A 15,488-nucleotide genomic window follows, 5' to 3' on the forward strand; every position below is an offset into this window, starting at 1 on the left:
AAGAGGTGTGTCATTGGTAAAAATTACAACACAAGTTACCACAAACATAAGACAAAACATTCCAGTGGGAACCCTCCCTTTAATATTTACATAATACCCAACGTACCTACTATAATTAGTGTCGTTTTTCCAGTTTGGTATAAGAATATATTCAAATGCCAGCTATGTGTTAAAAAAATTAGAGTTATGGGTCAAACAGTGCAAATGAGTTAACACATGAGCAGCATGCAGCTACAGTAGATTTGAGTAGTCTTTTTTTTCTTTATATACTTAAAAAAAAAAAAATTGTATATTTATAACCCATATTTATACTAATATTCTGTCTTTTGTGCAGCAATTCAGAGCTCAGTGTCCCTGTATTTATTGGAATAGAATCCACGTTTTGATTGGTCAGCCAACTGTCGACGATAGTCCTCTTCTTCGTCATCACTTCCATAGCTTCCCCTATTGTCTATGTAGGACCAGCCAGGTGGTTTTTGAGGCTCTGGATGCCTGGAACTAAAAATTTAGAAAAAGTCAAAATTAAACGTCTTTAAAACTGACAGCCACAAAATAGCTCTAAGACTAATCCACACTAATTACCAGGCACCAAACAGTATGGTTTCTGACACTGTGATGCAAAACAGTTGCCAGCTTCAGCTGCCACGTTGCATTTTTTAAAAACTTTTACACACTTTGTATCATTTGTCACCAGTGTATTTATTTAAAGAGAGTGTATCAAAACAAAAATAATAAAAAAAACATCAGTTTGAGAAGCTTCTGACATTATACAGAATCTATTGTTAGGTGCAGTTGACCTCCTTCTGACCAGCGTTTGAGCTGTTTTGAGCTCAAATGCAGATCAGAGGAAGATAAACTGCATTCCTATAGGCTTGTATGATAATGCAAAAATGGAAAGGTTCACCCACCATGGACACTTCTAAATTTTGTCTGCACCATGGTGTGAACGAGATCTAAAGTCTTGATGCCCAGAGACGTCAGTTTTGCTGCATGTGTTCGGCAACAATTGTTCTAGATGTGCGCCGTTCACACCTCAACACTAGTATCATGTGCAGATTTTTTTCTGCATGGGAAAAAAACTGACATGACATCAACATTGGTGTGAATAGGTGGTGGCTCTCCCATCCATGAGCGCTTAGGCATCTAATTTTATACACTAATGCTATTCTGAGGAGGAGTGGAGAAAGGAGGAGAGGAGCAGGACGAACCATCCTTATACACACACAGCTGATCCCCCCTTGTGTTTTTCTCTACATGCTCCATGCCAATGGAGGTCTGGTAAGCAGCCTCTATTGGACACAAGACTGCTGGTGTTGGGACATCATCTTTCTCTGTGGACTTAGGACATTTATGTGCTTTTATTTTAGCGCTGCATTTGGACTTTTAGGGCACATAACTGACGCGCATGAAAACTGATGTGAAACTGATGTCGGAGTTTGCATCAGTTTTTATGCACCTATGGTGTGAACGAGCCCCTAATGACTTCTAGGTTCTGGGTTAAGTAGCAGTAAGTCCTTTATAACTATTGCCTCAGTGGCTTGCTTGAAAAGTCTTGCATTCTTTTATTAATGGCATCTTCCTATGACACCTCTCACTGCATCAAAAACAAATTGGAAAACTGAAGGTCATGTCCAACATACATTTTCGTACAAGAAAAGAGTACCTAAAGAAGAAGGCTAACAGCTGTAACAAGTAAGCAGGCTGGTAGTTCAGTTTTTTCAGACTTTGCTGGCTACAAGTTTGATATGCAGGTAGTGAAACCACAATAATGCTGAGACACGAAAACCTGTTCCTATAAACCACGCTAGCAAAGGAAGCTCCTATTTGAGGCTTCTGGCCAAATCCGTCTATGTGTGCATGTGTGTATGCAACTCTCAAAAAAGACAGATATGAAAGGTGTACATTAATTGTAAATAATGTAATAATAAATTGTAAATGTAAAGTCCTGCATAATACTGTAGGAGTTTCACTGCTTTCCGACTGACCTATAGCACATTTACTGCTACAGGGTGGCCGTGATAGGCAGGATCACATACATATATATGATCCTGCACCTCCAGGTATAGGGCACGAGTGCAAAGTGTGTAAAATAACAGCGGGAGCTGATCAGCAGGTCCCCAGGTCCGCCGGCATCTGCTGATCGTTAGGTACACAGGCAGAACAGCAGTCTGCCTATGTAAACAAGGCAGAATACTGTTCTGTCAATACAGAAGGCTTGGATCCTGTGTTTCTGTAAAGCAGGAACACTGATCCTTGCCTTCCACTAGTAAAAACACCTCCCCCACTACACTGAAACACTAGCTAGGCACACAGTTAACCCTTTGTTCACCCATGATGTAAACCCCTTCCCAGCCATTGTTATTAGTACAGTGACAGTGCATATTTTTAGCACTTATAACAGTAATAAGGTCACTGGTCCCCAAAAGTGTCATTTAGTGTCCGATTTAGTGTCATTTAGTGTCCGATCGCAATATGTAGCAAAATACATATTGGCCTAAATTGATGAAGAAATTAGATTTTTTAAATTTTTGGATATGTTTTTATAGCAGAAAGTAATTTTTCAAAATTGGTCTTTTTTTTTTTTGTTTATAGGGCAAAAAATAAAAATAGCAGAGGTGATCAAATACCACCAAAAGAAAACTCCATTTGGAAAAAAAGACACATTTTATTTGGTTACACTGTCGCCAAACCGCACACAACTTCTTAGGTAAAGTAACGCAGTGCCATATGTCAACAAATGGCCTGGTCTGGAAGGGGGGTAAATCTTCCAGAGGTCAAGTGGTTATTGCAGTTCAATATGGAAAGTAAAACTTTATACCAGCAGGGAATATAATGACAATTACCATACCTTATTGCCTGGGATCGATTCTGGTCATTTTTTTGTGGCTTTATAGGTACAGCATAAATGTCAGGAAGTTTCTGTGCCAGCTCCAACTTTAAATGAGAACAGGAAAAAAAAAAAGTCAATTGAACAAAAAAACAGAAAGTGGTTGGAAATATTACAGAGGCTGAAAAATATTTAAAGTGAAGAATAAACAGAAAGATTGGATAGAAGAGGGAATACATAACCAAACAGCAGAGTAATCATAAATGAAATCAAAGTTAATAAAGCACAACAATTAAATTGAAAATTAAATAAAAACCTTTAAAAATTATTTACTGTTTGCTGTAAGTAACATAGGCTTTTTGAGACAGCTCTGCTGCCCGGCAGCTGACACTTTGTACGAAACCATGTGGATTGGAGGAGCAGCGATAAATACAAATATAAATACAAATGGGTGACATACTGATGAAATGACAAGGCATTTAGCAGGGACTTGGAAAAGGAGGCTCCACCCTCTGAAACGCGTTGTCATAGCAACAGCATGTCACCCATTTGGCAGTGTATCCATCCCTGATTATCCCATCCATGTGGGGCCATACACGGTGTCAGCCACTAGGAGGCCAGGAGCGCTCCTCTGCCCTGCTGTGGGCTTGTGGCTTGCCAGCTTGTGTGAGTGCAGGCACACTGAGTCCATGGTGCAGCTGTCATTTGCACAGTGAAGAGAGGAGAGCGGGATATTCACAGCTTAATGCTGATGCATGGGATGATATGCCTTATACACGCCTACAATTGTGAATGCAATTTGTCTTGTGTTCTTTCCATCCAATAAAAGCTACTGCACTCGGAGCCCATGCACTCCCTTTCCTTTTGTGTCTTTTGCAGTTTCCAGTGTTCCCCTGGTTCTAAGAGCAGCAAGGCTTCCCTGGATTTAGATTCCTTACTGTTACAATTTACTGAACTTTGGACTGGTTATGGCAATAAGTGCATGCTACTAGCATATTGTGTCTAGACTTGTTGCATGCCTGAGATAGGGCTAGAATCAGCTGAGGAGACCAGTGTTAAACTAGGGTCTTGCTCAAATGCAAAGGAAAGCATTGTCACCCTGACAGGTTAGCGAGTTTTGCAACCCACTGGTAGAGCGAGTGTTGGAGTTTTTGGTGCTGTTCTCTTGAGCCTGGTTTCTGCCACTGCTATCAGTAGGGGATTCTCCTGTAGGGTGCAGAAATTAGGCATATCCATAGAAAGTGTCAACCATCCTGTAGTGAAGTCCTTGTGGCAAAACAGCAGGAGGAAGTGGCAGAGTACATTTAAAAGGGCTCTTAGCAGAAGTGGTGGCAAAGTGCGACCTGTGGTGTGATGCAACACCTAGTCATCCACCTGAGATTAAGCTCTGAATGCTTGAAAGTTTAAATACCGAATAGTGGATAAAGTCAAACTACTACTACTACTACTACAACTACTACTACTACTACTACTAGAGATATTAAGTCTCATACTTGCGATCAGTCCAATAACAGGACAAATCTATCTTACCTTTCCGTGTCACAGGTCCCTGTTATGGTTCAATGTTTTGCCCATCATAGTGGGCAAACCCCTGGAGAGGTCTTCGGAGTTTGGGAACCATAGGATCAGATGACTGCCCTGGAGCTGTACAGCACTCTGCAGCTAACTACACCTGTCGCACTCAGTGCCAAGGTGAGCTCCCAAGCAGGATCCAGTACACCATTGCAAACTGTCTCCACAGTGTGGGGTCTGGGTACAGTTCGGAAGTTATTACCAGGGTTACACTGATCTGGATGCACTGCTTCTATTGTTTTAGTAGAAGGCAACGCAAAGTTGATTGAGGAATTTGAAATAAAAAATCCATTTACACATAGAAACGTATCCGTATGGGGAAAAAAGAAAAGGCTGTCATCTAAGGGAGCAGGGTAGAGTTCCCAGTGGTCCAAACATTTTTCCAGTGTCCAATCACCTATATGTAGCAGCCTAAAATCCAGGGACTATGAATATCCAGCCTGTGTCCTTTATTGTAAAATTAAGATAATTTTGCAATATTTGATATACTAGCCAAGCATATACTGTAAATCATACTGGAAGAGAGGCAAATTTAATTTACTTTATTATACTCCGACATCCAGTTTTTAAAAACTGGCGGGTGCAGCATTATCAGACTCACAAGGCTTGATGGGGCTGATAAAGTAAGTGTGCCTCAAAAGAGAAGGATATCTGTATGCTATTGATGACCTTGCAGACAGACAAATTACATGTACAGATTTATGAAGCTGCACAGGGGCCTTCAGAGACTTGAGGGTCCATTTATAGAAGATGTGGATCAGCTGAGTGCTGGGTCCTTCCCCCGCTTCCCTGTCATTTGGACATTGACATGGCTTATTTCTGTTAGTCAATGGATGCATAGTAAATGTCCTTACTTGTCCGGTAGTTGACTAACACAGAGGGGCTCTTAGAGGACTTCGTCCACCACTGTGTGCTCAGATAGACTTTTAGTAACCTCAGCTATTAGAAGTGAAAGGTCCCCTACATAAAGGAACTAATATGTGTATTAACAGCACTGTACCTGCAGCAAAATTATATGATCACACACTCAAGCAAAGATGTGATCTTACACCCAAACTCAGGTAGCCTGCCAGCAGATCAGCCATCTGGTCACAGGTGGAAATATGTATATATGTGTGTGGACCCCTTGTAAGCTTTACTCCTTTCTGTTACATTCCTTGAAAATGAATAGTTTGGTGGTGATAAAAATACAATCCCAAAGAACATGCCATTATGCAACCCATGCTGTTATGCAGTGGACATTGTGAAAATGACAGGATTTTTGCAGTCATTCATTCTTACCCGTGCATTTTGTGCCTCATGTAACTCCTGCATCCTTTGTTGTCTTGCACTGAGGTCCATTTTCTCAAAAATTTTCACTTTCCCTAACACAGACTTGGGGGCATTTGCTCCTTCATCAGCGGAGCCTTCGTTAATATTTCCCACAGGGGGGTGAACACTGACAGGAGGCTTTATTATGGGTTTTGTAGCAAGCACAGGTTTAGCAGCCGTAGGGGGTGGAACAGCTTTGCCAGATCCTGCTGAGACTTCACTGCTGGCTACACTAGAGCTACTCCGTTTAGCATCATAACTGCGAGGGGAATCGTACAGTTCATCTTTGCCTTGTGCTTTGACCTGCAAAGAACATATAAAATTTGCTTTTAGGCAACTATTGCAGATATACAGGTCTGAGATTCAATTCCACAAAAGTAATACAAGCATATTTTGACTCCTAATATGGTTATACCTGAAATTCAGCCATTCAAATACTGTAGAAGCAGTGAGGATAACAAGCAGATTTATGAATAGGAAATGCAGAGCACACAAATGGCAGGAACAAAAAAAAGATTAGCAGTATTTTTAGATTACCAGCACATACCTTGGGAGGTTCTGGTTTAAATGATGGTGGTGGACTGGGCTCTCGAAGCACTTCTTTGCTGCTTGCCCCTTTAAGCTGACTCCTTGGCTCCGGAACTGGTTTTGCTGTCGTCTGAAAAATATCACAGTACAATAAACTATCCCAAAATGAATATTGGTAATATATAAAGGATAGGTTAAATAATGCACAAAAACATGGAAATGTCAAGTTATTACAATGGCCAGTTATCCAGTTTTTACATCTCTAGACATTCATGGTTCAATATAATTTTTATTCAGATACCGCATAAAATATAACAAAGGTACAATAAGTAGAAGGTAAAAAGGGAACTAACAATTCCTCACCTATAAGAAAGGGGGACAAACATCAGATCAGGCAAAGTCACAAAAGAAAATACAATGTGCGACAATGAAAACTATAACTTAGAGCACATGCGTCAAAAACACAAAGCCCGCCGGCCGATTCCGACCCTCCAGGCCATTTTATGCAGCTGCGGCACCCCCTGGTCTCTGTCTCCACCTTTTCTCAGCAGTTGGCAGCAGAGAGGAGGTCAGAACTCCTCCGCCAGATCCTGCACTTCTCTGTACATCCACAGAGATAATCTTCTCTGTCCCCTACGCCTCAGCAGTCAGCAGCAGAGAGGAGGACATCGCACATCCTACTGATCCTATGCCTCTCTGTGCATCTGCAGCACCCCTTTGTCTCTGCCTTCCCTGGTCACAGCATTCAGCAGACTCCAGCTGCTGACTCCAGCCCTCCTCTGGTCCTCCTTCCGACCCTGCACTGCTTACCAGTTCCGCCTCAAGCTTCTTCAGCAGCACAAGGTGTAAGGGGGTGCACTGTAGGGGAGGGTGGGGGACTCTTTACTTCCGATAGTGGGGGGGGGGGGGGGCGGTTGACATCTGGTGTAAGAAGGGGTGGGGTGCTCTGGACATCTAGTCTTACAGATACAACTGGCCCTTTGACGGCAACCATAGTGCTGATGTGGCCCACAAAGAAATTGAGTTTGACATCCCTGCCCTAGAGTATAAACTACATAGCATAATTATCAGGAGACCCAAAAACGAAGTTCTGGCTGAGCTATACACCTAGAAGAATAGAGCATAAGAAGGAACGAAACATAAATCAGACTGCCTACCCAATGGGTCAATCAAATGCCACTCATACCTTAACCTCCCTGGCGGTATGATTCTTTTGGATCATCAGTTTTTAGTTCCATCCCATAAATCTATTCTTAGGGCTGCTACAGACTGTCCTATTCTTCTTTCTTTTCCTTTCTTCCTTGTGTTTCTTCCCCACAACCCATCAGGTACATGTTTAACCTTTCTAGCGGTATTCCTGAGCGTGACTCGGGGTTGTGCTAGGAAGATCGCTGGATCCTGGTAGAGGTTTTACTTACCTTTTCTCCGGGATCCAGCGATGTATGCGGGCGGTATGCGGCGTCGGAGCTTCCTCCCGATCGTCTGCAAGCCCCGGCTTCCGTCTCCGGCGACGTGACGTCCGCCGGGGGGTGGAACCAGCGGCAAATTCAAATGTAAAACCACCCAAACACACTGATACCGTTCAAAATAAAGAAAAATCACATTACATTGCCCCCCAGTGCCCTTTCCTGCAGTTTTACTGTACTTTTTATATATGTATGTATGTAAAAATATTTTTAAATTTTTTTATTGGGAATGTTATTAAATTTATATATATATACGTAATTCTTGTGAATGAGCAGCCCAAACCAACTGTATACATTATATATATATATATATATATATATATATATATATATATATATATATATATATAAATGTATACAGTTGGTTTGGGCTGCTCATTCACAAGAATTCCATGCAAAATAATGGTACCGCTTTCAGCACCTAAAATCCAAAAGAATCATACCGCCAAGGAGGTTAACGAACAATTGTGCGGTCGTGCAATGCTGTACCCAAATTGAGGTCCTTTTTTTCCCACAAATCAAGCTTTTTGGTGGTATTTGATCACCTGTGCGATTTTTATTTTTTGCGCTATAAACAAAAAAATTCAAAAATACAATTCTGACAAAAACCCAATAATTTTTCACTTTCTGCTATATAACATTCCCAATAAAAAAATTGAAAAATATTTTTTTTTCCATCATTTTAGGCCAATTTGTATTATGCTACATATTTTTGGTAGAAAAAAAATCCCAAAAGACGTATTTTGATTTTTGGTTTGCGCAAAAGTTATCGGGTCTACAAACTAGGGGAAAGATTTATGTCATTTTTATTTATTTTTTTTTTTTACTAGTAATGGCGGCGATCAGTGATTTTTAGCTGGACTGCGACAATTAGGCGGACAGATCGGACCCCTGACATTTTTGGGGGGACCAGTGACATTACTACAGTAATCAGTTCTAAAAATGTGCATGGTTACTGTAATAATGACTGGCAAGGAAGGGGTTAACTCAGGGGCTATCAGAGTTAAGTGTATGCCTAGGGGGTGTTTTCTAACTGTGAGGGGATGGGCTTGTGGAATCAACAGAGACCTGTGATCCTAAATAGTTGGGTCACAGGCACTCTGTACTGTTTCCTGAGAGAACAACGGTCTGCTGTGTTTACAACAGCAGACCGCTGTTCTCTCTCAAAGGGGAGTGATGGCGGGTGCTCGGCGGCAATCGCAGCCGCGGGCCCCATGAATCAGCTTCCCCACTGACTAAGGTACGGTGATTTGCGCAGCCGAGCCAGCCTGCTGCAGTATATATGCGGTGGGTGGTTGGCAAGCGGTTAAAGGGTAACAAATTTAAAAAAATAATATTGCATATACAAATGCTACAAGCCAGATTGTAAATGAATGTTAATAAAAATTATATTTCCTTTTCAATTTGCAGTGCTATAAGTTTCTGTAAAATTAAATGCAATATGGCTACCAGGAGGCATTCTGTACACAGAGGGTGTACAGAACTTCCCCAAAAATGTATATTCCTGCTTGTGTGAATGGCTCCCACGATTTTCCCAGAAGTCTGCACTAAGATACAAGCCAGATTTTAGCCATACCTATGCCACCAAAAAAACTGAATTTTTGTAAAATCTTACCGAAAAAAATGGATTTTTGTAAGATCTTACCGTAAAATCCTTTTCTCTTAAGCTCATTGACAGACGTAGTCTTCTTGATTCTCAAGAGCTGGGTTATGTTGTCTCCGCAGGAGTAGGACTAGGCAGAAAGACAAAACGTTCTGGCTCCACCTTAGGGGCAGTCCTTGAGGGTATATTCTCCCTCTCTCTGCTACAGGGAATCAGTTCTGTTTTAAAGCAGTACAGAGAATTTAACCCAACCCAACTCAATGATAGAGGGGCGGGTACTACGTCTGTCAATGAGCTTAAGAGAAAAGGATTTTACGGTAAGATCTTACAAAAATCCATTTTTCTCTATCGCTCATTGACAGACGTAGTCTTCTTGATTCTCAAGAGCTGGGACATCCAGAAGCAGTGCCACAAAATGAGGGGTGGGATTGACAGAATCAAAATCCAATCTAGAAGGCCCAACCGGAGCCAACCAGAAGTATCAAAGGACTCATCGAGAAAACAGATGAGACCTACCCCACAAATCCTCGAGGTAGACCAACAGTCTCCTCAAACAGTGGCCTGCAGGAACCTTGCGGCCAGAAGAGGCATTGACGATGCCATCCCATAAACCTTATACAATATTGTAAAGGTATGAACCGACTACTAAAACAGTCGCCTTGAAAACCTGAACCACTGACGCCTGATGGCGGAAGGTCCAGGAAACTCTAAGCGCCCGAGTAGAATGCGCCTTAACAGGGAACGGGGGATCCCGACCCTTAGATAAAATAAGCCTATACCACCGTCTGTCTGATCCATCTAAAGATGGTCGCAGCAGAACAGGCAACCCCTTCTTAGGGCCATCCGTGATCACAAACAGTGAATCCGTCTTACAAATTGAATCCGTAGTATTCAAGTATATCCTGATCGCCCGAACTACATCCACGGAATGTCATGCAAATTCTCGAGGATGATTGGGCTAAGGACATAGGAAGGACAATACACTGTCCTTATTCAATGAAACTTTGAAACCACCTTAGAAGGAAGGATGGATTCGGATGAAGAACAACCTTATCCCTATGAACCACCAGATCTGGGGAACAACAGGATAATGCAGCCAGTTCTGACACCCTGCATGCAGAAGTGATAGCCACCAAGAAGACCACCTTCTGGGATAAAGTAAGCAAGGGAATCTCCCTGATATTTTCAAAGGGAGGTGTCTGAAGAACCGACAGCACCAAATTAAGATCCCAGGATGGTAACGGCGCGTGCACTGGCAGAGCCAGGTGTCGCACCCCCTGGATGAAATTCCGCACCAAGGAATGAGTAGACAAAAGCTTCTGAAAGAAGATAGCAAATGCTGAAACCAGACCCTTGATAACACTCAAGGCCAGCTTCTGCTCAACTCCCTGTTGCAGAAAGCCAATATTCGGACTACCGAATAAAGATGTAGATGGAACCCAAGGGATTCACATCACACAATATAAGACTTCCATGTACGATGATAATCTTTCTGGAAGTCGCTTTCCTTGTTTTAACTAGAGTAGGAATAACTGAAGCTGACAATCCCTTGTCCTTCAGCACCTGGGTCTCAATAACCAGGCCGTTTAAAACCAGCGATCGTAAAGCAGGATGGAAGATCGGTCCCTGAGACAGTAGATCCTCCCTGAGAGGAAGTCTCCACGGGACGTCCGCCATCTGTCTGACCAAGTCGGCGTAACAAGCTCGACGAGGCCAGTCCGGAGCTGCCAGGATTACTGGAATTCCTTCCTCCTCTATCTTGCGAAGAAGTCTTGGCAGTAACCCAAGAGGAGGGAAGGCATACATTAGCTGGTATTGCCCCCACGGGGCGATCAGTGCGTCTGCGGTTTCTGCTAGAGGATCGCGGGAGCGAGCCACGAATCTCTGAACTTTCCTGTTGAATCGAGATGCCAACAGATCCATATCCGGGGTGCCCCATCGTAGGCACAACTGGTGGAAAACGTCTGGATGGAGGGACCATTCCCCCTGATCCAGAGTCTGACGGCTGAGATAATCTGCCTGCCAATTCTCCACCCCCGGAATGAACACCGCAGAGATTGCTGGAACAAATCGTTCCGCCCAGCGAAGAATGCAAGCCACTTCTTTGGCCGCTCGGACACTCTTGGTGCCCCCCTGGTGATTGACATAAGCCACGGCCGTGGCGTTGTCCGACTGGATCCGAACCGGGCTGCCCTGGAGCTGCTCGGTCCAGTGAATCAGACAAAGTCTGATCGCTCTCAGTTCCAATACATTTATCGGTAACCTGGATTCTTCCGGGGACCAAAGTCCCTGGACAGATAACTGACCGAGAATTCCTCCCCATCCGGATAGACTGGCATCCGTGGTCACTGTCGTCCAATATATTGGCAGAAATGACTTTCCCTGGCTGAGCATCGGAGACCGAAGCCACCAGACCAGAGACTCTCTGGTCTGTTTGCTCAATCGGATCTGATTGTCCAGGGATTCCGGATTCCGATTCCATCTGAGAGGAATCTCTTGCTGAAGAATTCGGGTATGGGACTGGGCAAATGGGACTGCTTCAAAGGAAGCCACCATCAACCCCAGACCCCTCATGCAAGTCCAAAGGGAAGACCAGCTGTTGGTGGACTGCTGATTAAATCTTTCGGAGTTTCCCTACCGGAAGAAAAAACTCTTGTCCTGACTGTGTCTAGAATTAGACCCAGATATTCGAGTCTCTGGGTGGGAACCAGAAATGACTTTTGCTGGTTCACCAGCCACCCGAATTCCTGTAAAGAAATCATAGTAATTTCTATGTTTTGTAGCAAGGTCTGAGGAGACTCTGCATGAAGCAGAAGATCGTCTAGGTAACCAAGGATCGATATGCCTCTTTGGCGCAGAAGTGCCAACATTGGGGCCAACACCTTCGTGAAGACCCGCGGAGCCGTGGCGAGACCGAAAGGTAACGCCACAAACTGATAGTGGTTCTCTTCTACGGAAAAACGTAGAAACCGCTGATGTCCTGTGAAAATGGGAATGTGAAGATATGCGTCCTAGATGTCTATGGACGCTAGGACATCCCCTGGATGCAGAAAGGCTGCTACTGTGCGAATGGACTCCATTCTGAATCTTCTTATGTAGACAAAAGAATTGAGTGCCCTTAAGTCCAGAATTGGACGCACTTTGCCCTCTTTCCTGGGTATTGTAAATAGGTTTGAATAAAAACCCCTGAAAGCGTTCTGTCCAAGGAACGTGGACTACCACTCCTTGTTGTAGTAAATCTGTGACTGCTCTCCACAGATCGTCTAAACGATCCGGGGATAGTCGGCTATTGGAAGGGAAGAATCGCGCCGGTGGGAGAGATCGAAACTCGATCTTGTACCCTGACCTTATGACTTCGCAAACCCATCTGTCCGGGATTCTGGAAAGCCATGGATCCGGGAACCGGCGAAGACGTCCCCCCACCCCAGTTATGGGTGGGGGGCGCACCTTCAGGCTTTGGACGGTTTATCTTCAGGTCTAGAGGGGGCGGGCTTTTGCTTGCCCGACCAACGACCCCTGATGCCTCCTGCAGGAGCTTTGGAGGACTTAATTTTTTCACCCGCGGGACGAAAAAAAACCTCTTGTGAGCAGAAAAAGAAGGCCCTCGTCTTTGACGAGTTCCTTTACCTTTAAAATTTTGCGGTAAAAAGGTGCTCTTTCCACCCGTGAGATCCTTAATGATCTCATCTAAGTTGGCTCCAAATAGACGCTCTCCTAAAAAGGGGAAATTAGCCAATGCTTTTTTGGAACCTTGGTCGGCTAACCAACCTTTTAGCCACAGTGTACGCTTGAGAACCACCGCTGAGACAGATGCTCGCGCCAATAATGAAGTGGCGTCTAACGCCGCATCACACACAAACTGTAACCCCTGTATCATCTGTTCCAACAAATCTGATACCGCCTGAGGGACCTCTTCTAGGTCCCGGCGTAACCACTTGGTCCATACAGTTACAGCCTGCGAAACCAGACCAATAGCAATTATTGGTCTGAAAGCTGATCCAATCAAGGTAAACATGGTGCGAGACATAGCTTCTATCTTGCGATCCACTGGATCTTTAAAAGACGGAGCATCTTCCAGAGGAATAACCGTGGCTTTATTCAATCTAGCAAATGGTGAATCCACCACAGGTGGTTCTGTCCATTTCTTAATGAGGGTTTCCTCAAACGGATAACGCCTGTTAATGCGTTTAGAAATAGTAGAAATGCGTTTTGGCAGACTCCATTCTTCTTTGATTGGATTGCCAAAACATTTGGGCAATGGAAAAACCTTCGCCACTAGATGCGTTTTTAGTCCCAAAAGGGATTTCAGTTTCAGCTATTTCTGACGGAATACCCTGTAATCTTAAGGTCTCTTGAACAGATACCATGAGTGCGTTTACCAACGCTTCCTCTCTGGCTATGGCTGATGCCGAAACATCCTCCTCACTGTCTGAAAAGACAGTACACGAGACACCAATACCAGATGAAGTACCTGCAACTGCAGAAATAGGCTCAGAGTCTGAATCCGAGGTTTCAGATAATAAGGGGTTAGGCGGGGGTCGCTTACTTGCGCCCTGTCCCTGACAAGCCACTTCCACCCGGGACACAAGCTTCCATAATAGCGGACAATGATTTAATCGTCAGTGGGGTGCTGGAGGATCCCACAGACCCCTCGAGGGGATCCGGAGGAGATACATGAGTGGCAGGGTCCATGTTAATTCAGGACACCTTTGCCAGAAAACACAAAAAAACTTTTTTTTTTTAATTTTTTTTTTTTTTTTATGTGTCTCCCCCTAGCGCAATAGCGCCCCTCAGAGTACCTGCTTCTCGATCCCACAGAGAGAGAGAGGGACCCCCAAGGCTCACCAACCGATGCAGTGAAGTTTCCAACCAACTGCAGTCAGCGTCTGTCTTTACAGACTGGAAGGAGCTGTTGCTTTTTCCCGGGTAGAAGGACGTGGCTCCGCCCCCTGTGTACGCCTTCCGGCGTTCCCAGCTCTCCACGAGGTAGCTGGGCTCATGAAACATGGCCGCCCCCATATAGGAGACATTAGACTCCAAAAACATGGCGGCCGGCGTGACCTGAGGACATGCATGCACCTGGTCTACGGCAAAATGGCGGCGGACCGCCGAAATCGTTTTTCCCAGCACATCCACCTGCAGCTCTGCTGAGTGGCGATTGATAGATCTACAGGAGATACACTACAAATAAGGTAGGATTATACCTCCTATGTCTGCTGTAATGCTACAGTCTGCTGGGTAGAGTGTTAACTCTCAAACCAAGTCCACTTCCCACAAACACATACTGTATTTACAAGGGGGACTTTTAGTGTCAGATATATACTGACCATGTATGGAGGGGCCCATAATTCATACTGCCTCATAACGAGGAAAGAAAAAAGGGAACGTTTACTCACCATACCGAACCGACAGGCACCCTCTCTTCACAATACCCTCTCCACCGGGGTGGGGGTTTGTGGACCACTCCGGACGCCTCGACTCTCTGGTTCCTGGTGTCCAAGCGAGACTTTTAACTCGCAAGGTCAGTCCCTCCACTGGGACTCCGTCGCGGCCGACCCAGCGCGGAGCTCTGGTCTGCACGCGCTCGTAGGCAGAAACCGGGGTGACCACTGGATCTCAACATCCAGCCCGTCGCCCGGCCCCGCATACTTACTTGAATGTGTCGCGGCCGACCAAGCGCAATGCAATGGTCTGCGCGCGCTCGTAGGCCGGCTGGGGTGACCACTAGTGTCGCCCAGTCCGGCGTTTTTTGCTTGAAGATCTCACAGGAAAAACACTGGAGAAAAAACTACCTAAAAAATATTTCTTCTAAAGAAAAAATCTTGCCAGGACCAAAAGATCCCAGCAAGGAGCTTAGGTCCTTACTCCTGACTAGACAGAAAAAAACTGATTCCCTGTAGCAGAGAGAGGGAGGATATACCCTCAGGGACTGCCCCTAAGGTGGAGCCAGAACGTTTTGTCTTTCTGCCTAGTCCTACTCCTGCGGAGACAACATAACCCAGCTCTTGAGAATCAAGAAGACTACGTCTGTCAATGAGCGATAGAGAAATTCCTTTCTCTGAGTCCTCCGACATGTGACAAGTAGGAGAGGGACCCCCAAAAAACCCCACACAGCGCTGCTGTGAGGGAAAAATGCCCCCGCAGGGACTGGGACCCCAAAAAACACACAGACACAGGGGAC

At 44.6% G+C, this 15,488-nt stretch overlaps 1 protein-coding gene across 3 annotated transcripts in view; it reads right to left on the bottom strand.

Annotated features, from left to right (window-relative positions):
* Nucleotides 1-308: 308 nt before the first annotated feature.
* The window catches only part of TJP2 (tight junction protein 2), a 186,385-nt gene continuing 171,205 nt past the window's right edge, over nucleotides 309-15,488 (bottom strand). For all 3 annotated transcript variants that reach the window (XM_082243994.1, XM_082243993.1, XM_082243992.1), the window contains 4 exons: nucleotides 6,258-6,368; nucleotides 5,681-6,013; nucleotides 2,849-2,934; nucleotides 309-498 (listed from right to left, as the gene is read on the bottom strand). In XM_082243994.1, the coding sequence (XP_082100120.1) occupies nucleotides 339-498; nucleotides 2,849-2,934; nucleotides 5,681-6,013; nucleotides 6,258-6,368 (690 nt within the window). In that variant the 3' untranslated portion in view covers nucleotides 309-338. The remainder of the gene's footprint in view (nucleotides 499-2,848; nucleotides 2,935-5,680; nucleotides 6,014-6,257; nucleotides 6,369-15,488) is intronic.

Source organism: Pelophylax lessonae, assembly GCF_965119305.1.
Source record: "Pelophylax lessonae genome assembly, chromosome: 1".
NCBI lineage: Eukaryota > Metazoa > Chordata > Amphibia > Anura > Ranidae > Pelophylax > Pelophylax lessonae.